Source organism: Lucilia sericata, unplaced genomic scaffold (genome assembly GCF_015586225.1).
Source record: "Lucilia sericata isolate MDLA Ls3-8-SP2 unplaced genomic scaffold, ASM1558622v1 Contig006452F_arrow, whole genome shotgun sequence".
NCBI classification, from domain to species: Eukaryota; Metazoa; Arthropoda; class Insecta; order Diptera; family Calliphoridae; genus Lucilia; species Lucilia sericata.
Window position 1 is genome coordinate 4946 of NW_023997755.1, and position 9240 is coordinate 14185.

The 9240-nt window shown below is 32.3% G+C and overlaps 1 protein-coding gene across 1 annotated transcript; it reads left to right on the plus strand.

Annotated features, from left to right (window-relative positions):
* Positions 1–5508: 5508 nt before the first annotated feature.
* LOC119615632 (probable serine/threonine-protein kinase mkcB) lies at positions 5509–6307 on the plus strand (the record flags this gene model as incomplete). The annotated part of the gene is made up of 1 exon (XM_037971640.1): positions 5509–6307. A coding segment is annotated over exon 1 (708 nt), but the record flags the coding sequence as incomplete, so codon positions are not given.
* Between the last annotated feature and the right edge of the window lie 2933 nt (positions 6308–9240).

Consider the following 9240-nt stretch of genomic DNA (forward strand, 5'->3'; position numbering starts at 1 on the left):
ATAGTCTAGTCTATAGTCTAGTCTATAGTCTAGTCTATAGTCTAGTCTATAGTCTAGTCTATAGTCTAGTCTATAGTCTAGTCTATAGTCTAGTCTATAGTCTAGTCTATAGTCTAGTCTATAGTCTAGTCTATAGTCTAGTCTATAGTCTAGTCTATAGTCTAGTCTATAGTCTAGTCTATAGTCTAGTCTATAGTCTAGTCTATAGTCTAGTCTATAGTCTAGTCTATAGTCTAGTCTATAGTCTAGTCTATAGTCTAGTCTATAGTCTAGTCTATAGTCTAGTCTATAGTCTAGTCTATAGTCTAGTCTATAGTCTAGTCTATAGTCTAGTCTATAGTCTAGTCTATAGTCTAGTCTATAGTCTAGTCTATAGTCTAGTCTATAGTCTAGTCTATAGTCTAGTCTATAGTCTAGTCTATAGTCTAGTCCATAGTCTAGTCTATAGTCTAGTCTATAGTCTAGTCTATAGTCTAGTCTATAGTCTAGTCTATAGTCTAGTCTATAGTCTAGTCTATAGTCTAGTCTATAGTCTAGTCTATAGTCTAGTCTAGTCAATAGTCTAGTCTAGTCATAGTCTAGTCTAGTCTATGTCTAGTCTATAGTCTAGTCTATAGTCTAGTCTATAGTCTAGGCTATAGTCTAGTCTATAGTCTAGTCTATAGTCTAGTCTATAGTTTAGGCTATAGTCTAGTCTATAGTCTAGTCTATAGTCTAGTCTATAGTTCTAGTCTATAGTCTAGTCTATAGTCTAGTCTATAGTCTATTCTATAGTCTAATCTATAGTCTAGTCTATAGTCTAGTCTATAGTCTAGTCTATAGTCTAGTCTATAGTTAAGTCTAATAGTCTATAGTCTATAGTCTAGTCTATAGTCTAGTCTATAGTCTAGTCTAGTCTATAGTCTAGTCTATAGTCTAGTCTATAGTCTAGTCTATAGTCTAGTCTATAGTCTAGTCTATAGTCTAGTCTATAGTCTAGTCTATAGTCTAGTCTATAGTCTAGTCTATAGTCTAGTCTATAGTCTAGTCTATAGTCTAGTCTATAGTCTAGTCTATAGTCTAGTCTATAGTCTAGTCTATAGTCTAGTCTATAGTCTAGTCTATAGTCTAGTCTATAGTCTAGTCTATAGTCTAGTCTATAGTCTAGTCTATAGTCTAGTCTATAGTCTAGTCTATAGTCTAGTCTATAGTCTAGTCTATAGTCTAGTCTATAGTCTAGTCTATAGTCTAGTCTATAGTCTAGTCTATAGTCTAGTCTATAGTCTAGTCTATAGTCTAGTCTATAGGTCTAGTCTATAGTCTAGTCTATAGTCTAGTCTATAGTCTAGTCTATAGTCTAGTCTAGTCTAGTCTAGTCTAGTCTATAGTCTAGTCTAGTCTATCTATAGTCTAGTCTATAGTCTAGTCTATAGTCTAGTCTATAGTCTAGTCTATAGTCTAGTCTATAGTCTTGTCTATAGTCTAGTCTATCGTATCGTCTATAATCTATGCTAAAGTCTAGTCTATAGTCTAGGCTAAAGTCTATTCTATAGTTAAATCTAAAGTCTATTCTATAGTCTAGTTTGTAGTTTAGTCGATAGTCTAGTCAATAGTCTACTCTTTAGCGTATTTAAAACTTAAAGTACTGTTTTTTCTGTTGTAGTCTTGGGGTAAATGGAATATTGGTTGCATGGTTGATTGTTTGGTTGTCTGTTAAAATTTTCTTGAGACACGGTAGCCGCCAGCCAGTCAGTCAGTCAGGCAGCCAAGGTAAATTTGCATTTAATTTTGTAGTTTTTCTAAGTTTTGTTTTTCTTCCTCACCTTTTGTTTTTGTTGCTAAAGTTTTTGTTTAAGTTTTAAAACGTCGTTAACGAAGACACAATAGAGAAAAAAACAACGGTTGCGGGATTATCTACCCGACAACCAACTATGGTCGACTTGATATAACAGTTTGTCAAACGATAATTGCAACATGTTTTAAGTTTTGCTCAATGAAGATGAGATAATGAGAGGAGGTCAACGAAAAGTAGGTATATGAATTAGTATTAAGGAATAATCTATTCAAATTAAGGGAGAATGGACGATTTGATTCAGAAATGGATAATTCAAATCGAATAAAATCAAATATGCTACTGTTCAAATTGAATTGAATCGATTAGTAATCATCCCATTGTTGTAGACACAGTCCAAATTTGTTGTCATTATTACGTCGCCTTTGTAACTGACCAATTAAGTTTATTATAATCATTCTCTACGCATTTTAAGTGTTATGCTTAATTATCATAATGTAATTTTGCCACAAATAGAATTTCCCACTTTTGTAACGTTTAAATTATTCAAATTTAATGTTAAACATTTGCAGGCATGTAAATTTTATTTAATATTCTACCCAACCCTTCTTAAGCTAATGAAAAAACAATAAAAATTTAGCAATATTTTAAATTGTAAGTGTAGGCCGGCAGAGTGAGTAAGTACTAGGTAGGGTCTTCTTGGACAATAAGTTTTTAAAGGGAGCTTAAACGATTATTTTCAATATGTTCTCTTAAAAAAACACTTCGAACGTATAAATGTTTCTAATTCATGAAATTGTATGAATTCCCCACTGGAGAAGTAGTAGTGGTGTGGAGAGGAAGGGATCAATGGGTTTTGGTGGTGGTCTTGGTTTGTCATTATTTGTAGTTGTTTGTTGTGTTTAAAAACCTTTTAATGCTTGTCATAAGTGTTTAAACACAGTGTCTTAACCATTTAGTAGTAGTACTAGCAGCAACAGTCAGACAGATACTTACCAACAAACCTTTGAGTTCCATGACGTTGATGATGACGCTGTTGGCAATGGAATGGCTGCCATGCTAGTATTGCCATTTTGGTTGATAATATGTGACGATAGTTGATGGCAATGGTAGTAATTTAATAACTTTAGAGTGTTTGGGTTTCTAAAACCATAAACATTTCAAAAAGTGTTTTTGTGGCTATCAAATTCATATACATAACTAGAAGAAAGAGATATTTTACTTATTTACTAGAAAATAGAGGAAATGCTCAAAAAAACTAACAAACAAATATAAACATTAAGAAAAAACCTTCATGAAAAAGTGTAAAAAACTATTTAAGCGTCTTAAGAAAAGTGTTATTTTTTGGGTGTTAGATAATATTTTGATGTAGAAAAATGCAATGCTAACGATAAGCGAAACCGATAATATAGTCTGTAGTGTAGTCTAGTATACTGTTTAGCCTGTACAGAAAGAAATAAACTACAATTTCAATAAGGAACTTCAATCTTAACATTTATTAAAATCGGTAGAATCAAAAAACTTTTATATTCAAGCAGTAGTCGATATTATATTCTAAAGACTAGTATACAGTGTAGTCTTTGATCTAGTCTTTAGTCTAGTCTATAGTCTAATCTTTAGTGTAATCTATAGCCTGATCTATAATGTTGTCTATAGTTCAGTCCATAGTCTAAGGTTTAGTATATTGTCTATGTATAGTCTAGTCTATAGTCTGGGCTATAGTCTAGCCTATGATCTAGTCTTTAGTCTATGGTCTAGTCCATAGACTAGTATATTGCATATAGTCTAGTCCATAGTCTACTTAGTCTATAGGCCTGCCTATTCTAGTGTATATTTCTATATCTAGTCTATAGTCTCTATAGTCTAGTCTATAGTCTACTCTATAGTCTAGTCTATAGTCTACTCTATAGTCTAGTCTATATTCTAGTCTATAGTCTAGTCTATAGTCTAGTCTATAGTCTAGTCTATAGTCTAGTCTATAGTCTAGTCTATAGTCTAGTCTATAGTCTAGTCTATAGTCTAGTCTATATTCTAGTCTGTAGTCTAGTCTATAGTCTAGTCTATAGTCTAGTCTATAGTCTAGTCTATAGTCTAGTCTATAGTCTAGTCTATAGTCTAGTCTATAGTCTAGTCTAGTCTATAGTCTAGTCTAGTCTATAGTCTAGTCTATAGTCTAGTCTATAGTCTAGTCTATAGTCTAGTCTATAGTATAGTCAAGCCTAGCCTAGCCTAGCCTAGCCTAGCCTAGTCTAGTCTATAGTCTAGTCTAGTCTAGTCTAGTCTAGTCTAGTCTAGTCTAGTCTATAGTCTAGTCTATAGTCTAGTCTATAGTCTAGTCTATAGTCTAGTCTATAGTCTAGTCTATAGTCTAGTCTATAGTCTAGTCTATAGTCTAGTCTATAGTCTAGTCTATAGTCTAGTCTATAGTCTAGTCTATAGTCTAGTCTATAGTCTAGTCTATAGTCTAGTCTATAGTCTAGTCTATAGTCTAGTCTATAGTCTAGTCTATAGTCTAGTCTATAGTCTAGTCTATAGTCTAGTCTATAGTCTAGTCTATAGTCTAGTCTATAGTCTAGTCTATAGTCTAGTCTATAGTCTAGTCTATAGTCTAGTCTATAGTCTAGTCTATAGTCTAGTCTATAGTCTAGTCTATAGTCAAGTCTATAGTCTAGTCTATAGTCTAGTCTATAGTCTAGTCTATAGTGTAGTCTATAGTCTAGTCTATAGTCTAGTCTATAGTCTAGTCTATAGTCTAGTCTATAGTCCAGTCTATAGTCTAGTCTATAGTCTAGTCTATAGTCCAGTCTATAGTCTAGTCTATAGTCTAGTCTATAGTCTAGTCTATAGTCTAGTCTATAGTCTAGTATATAGTATAGTCTATAGTCTAGTCTAGTCTATAGTCTAGTCTATAGTCTAGTCTAGTCTATAGTCTAGTCTATAGTCTAGTCTATAGTCTAGTCTATAGTCTAGTCTATAGTCTAGTCTATAGTCTGGTCTATAGTCTAGTCTATAGTCTAGTCTATAGTCTAGTCTATAATCTAGTCTAGTCTAATCTATAGTCTAGTCTATAGTCTAGGCTATGGTCTAGTCTATAGTCTAGTCTATAGACTAGTCTACAGTTTAGTGTAGTCCTCTCTATAGTCAAGTCTATAGTCTAGTCTATAGTCTAGTCTATAGTCTAGTCTATAGTCTAGTCTATTGTCTAGTCTATAGTCAATAGTCTAGTCTATAGTCAAGTTTATAGTCTAATGTATAGTCTAGTATATAGACTAGCCTGTAGACTAGACTAAAGACTAGACTATAGTCTAGTCTGTAGTCTAGTATATAGCCTATTGTCTTGGCTATAATGTAGTCCATAGTCCATAGATTTGATTTAGTTTAGTCTATCTACACTACTTTTGATTAAATAAGAAACTATCATATTTAAATTATATAACGAACACAACTAAGCCTATCATGCAACTGAAATTCTTTCTTAGTCCTTCACTAATTACAATATTTATATTCAAACATAAATTACTTTCAAGGTGTTGCTTCAAAAAGCCACTTGTAAAACGAAACAAGTTCTTATGTATTTTCCCTTAGGCACCACTTCCTTTGATTATAAAAACCACTAAATTCTAATTAAAAATTCAAGTAGCTACTGTTTTACCAAACAACCATATTTTATTACGTAATATCCGTTTAAATTATGAAATTTATATTTTCTCCTTTTTCTTACTTTTCATTTTAGCTTAGCACAAGCAGCAGCAAACACGAAAAAAAAAGAATGCCAAGCAATAATAAAATACACTAAATGAAAAATTTTATTAAATAAGAAATTCCATAATGGATTCCTTAACGTACAATACTGAAGAAATTCCAAACGAAACTCATTGCAATAAAGATGAAGAAAAGCAAGTAGAAACAACTCCTACTGCAATAAATAATGATAACACAAATGAAAATACAATTGCAACCACAACTGCAACAATTGCAACTACAGCAATAATTAACAGTAACCAAGAGACTGATTTAGCGGCCATGTCCAAAGATTTAGAAGAATCAACACTACAACTATTACCACAAATTAAAGAAACAACGACGACGAATTCTTCTACATCTGAACCACTAACTACTTCCTACAATTCTAATATTGCAACTGATACAACATTAGCAACAAATGTATGTGCTACAACTGCAACAACAACAACACCATTATCATCTAATCAATTTGTAACTCTTCAAAAACCAGAAAATAAATCAATACAATTACATGCATCTACATCTTTAAAGAAAAAACGTAATAAATTTTCCAAATGTCTTGTCGGCAATAGCAACAATAATAATAGCAGCAGCAGCAATAGCAACATTGGCGGTATTGGCGGCAGCATTAGTGTTGATCATCATGATTCATCATCGTCATTATCGAATGTTTTGGCATCGAATATAAAAACTTCTTTATCGATGACTTCATTGCCACCGGATGAAAAACAAGAAAGTCGTGATGGTATTAAGGCTAAATTGAAGGTGGAGAGGCCTTATAATAGTTTAAAGGTAAGTTATCATATTTTGTATGTCATATATGGCGGGGTATTTTTGATGGAAATTGGGTTATAATAAAAAATTATGGGGGCACTGGGGAGGAAATTAAAAAAAATAAGGATAAACAATGGATTTTAGAAAGTAGAGTCTAGTCTATACTCTAGTCTATAGTCTTGACTTGTCTAGCCTATAGTCTAGTCTTTAGTCTAGATTATAGTCTACTCTATTGTCTAGTCTATAGTCTAGTCATTTGTCTAGTCTATAGTCTAGTCAATAGTCTTGTCAATAGTCCAGCCTATAGTCTATAGTCTAGTCTATAGTCTAGTCTATAGTCTAGTCTATAGTCTAGTCTATAGTCTAGTCTATAGTCTAGTCTATAGTCTAGTCTATAGTCTAGTCTATAGTCTAGTCTATAGTCTAGTCTATAGTCTAGTCTATAGTCTAGTCTATAGTCTAGTCTATAGTCTAGTCTATAGTCTAGTCTATAGTCTAGTCTATAGTCTAGTCTATAGTCTAGTCTATAGTCTAGTCTATAGTCTAGTCTATAGTCTAGTCTATAGTCTAGTCTATAGTCTAGTCTATAGTCTAGTCTATAGTCTAGTCTATAGTCTAGTCTATAGTCTAGTCTATAGTCTAGTCTATAGTCTAGTCTATAGTCTAGTCTATAGTCTAGTCTATAGTCTAGTCTATAGTCTAGTCTATAGTCTAGTCTATAGTCTAGTCTATAGTCTAGTCTATAGTCTAGTCTATAGTCTAGTCTATAGTCTAGTCTATAGTCTAGTCTATAGTCTAGTCTATAGTCTAGTCTATAGTCTAGTCTATAGTCTAGTCTATAGTCTAGTCTATAGTCTAGTCTATAGTCTAGTCTATAGTCTATAGTCTAGTCTATAGTCTAGTCTATAGTCTAGTCTATAGTCTAGTCTATAGTCTAGTCTATAGTCTAGTCTATAGTCTAGTCTATAGTCTAGTCTATAGTCTAGTCTATAGTCTAGTCTATAGTCTAGTCTATAGTCTAGTCTATAGTCTAGTCTATAGTCTAGTCTATAGTCTAGTCTATAGTCTAGTCTATAGTCTAGTCTATAGTCTAGTCTATAGTCTAGTCTATAGTCTAGTCTATAGTCTAGTCTATAGTCTAGTCTATAGTCTAGTCTATAGTCTAGTCTATAGTCTAGTCTATAGTCTAGTCTATAGTCTAGTCTATAGTCTAGTCTATAGTCTAGTCTATAGTCTAGTCTATAGTCTAGTCTATAGTCTAGTCTATAGTCTAGTCTATAGTCTAGTCTATAGACTAGTCTATAGTCTAGTCTATAGTCTAGTCTATAGTCTAGTCTATAGTCTAGTCTATAGTCTAGTCTATAGTCTAGTCTATAGTCTAGTCTATAGTCTAGTCTATAGTCTAGTCTATAGACTAGTCTATAGTCTAGTCTATAGTCTAGTCTATAGTCTAGTCTATAGTCTAGTCTATAGTCTAGTCTATAGTCTAGTCTATAGTCTAGTCTAGTCTAGTCTATAGTCTAGTCTATAGTGTAGTCAGTAGGCTAGTCTATAGTCTAGTCTATAGTCTAGTCTATAGTCTAGTCAGTAGGCTAGTCTATAGTCTAGTCAGTAGGCTAGTCTATAGTCTATAGTCTAGTCTGTAGTCTATAGTCCAGTCCACATTGTAGTTTATAGCCTTATGGAAATACTTCCGAATAGGAAGAAAATGTGCGCGTTTTGTACTACATAATTGTAAAAGAAGGAAAATATTTAGGAATCCAATAGAGTAGTTATTTATGAATGATAATTGAAGACCCCAGTTCTATGATTATGTTGAACTTTTATTATAATTTCTTTAGGAATGCACTGTGTTCATTTCTTAAATAAAAAATGACCTCTTTTTTCTATGGATGTCTTGTCTAGAACAATCCCTACAAACACGTATGTAAGTTCTGTATTAACTATTATGAGTGTTAATCATGAAACATCCCTCCCCTCATATATACACACACTTCTTCCATCAAACAATCAGCGTAAAAACTGTGTTATTGTGTTAAAACAATCACAATTATCTCATAATAAATTAAAATTCCCAAGAGGTTACCGTTTACATTTAAACTTAATAAAGTTACTTACACAAAAAAATTATACATTAATTTAAACTTAATTAATAATTAATTTAAAAAAACACCATTATTTATGAAAAATTATTATAACAAATAAAAATTTTCTCACATACATACACTCCAATACAAATTTGCGACAATGGAAAATTGATTAAAACTCTTTCAAACTTTACTTTATAACAAACAACACCGTGTTACGAGTTTAAAAAATAGGAAAAAACTAAAACCGTTAACTACTGTAATTAACAGCCATTTCGTCGACGACGTACTAGTAGTGCTGCTGTTAATTGTTGTAAATATTGTTTATAATAAATATAATAGCAACAACAACGCCTGTAGTAATAAAACATTAAATGAAATGAATGTTGCCCATAAACATATGAATCTACTATATAGTTGCAGATTAATTAGTTGTAGTGAAAAAAAAGTTATAAAAAAACCAAATAATAAAATAAAACAAAAGGCCTAAAATACTACTAAAGCTGCAATAGCAATTATTGTTGATATTAACTATGTTGCTACTGTAACTTTGATGCTTTTAGCTTTGATGTTAAAGTGCTTGTACAGAGGTGTTAGTTAGCACAGTGGGGTTTCGCGTTAAATATAAAAAGTGTTAGTTAATTAGTTGCCAGGTTAAGTGATAGATCAGTTCGGTTTCGTGAGTCGACTTTATCCTTGTTATTTCTCGATCAGTGCAAAGTTGTTTGTGGTTGAGATCGTTAGGTGAGATCATATACATACCTGGCATTGACAGACTTTAAATCAATTCTTATTATGGATTCCCAAAACTATCTAAGATATTTAGCGATAGCACTGTCTGATCTCCTCATATCATCTGACCAG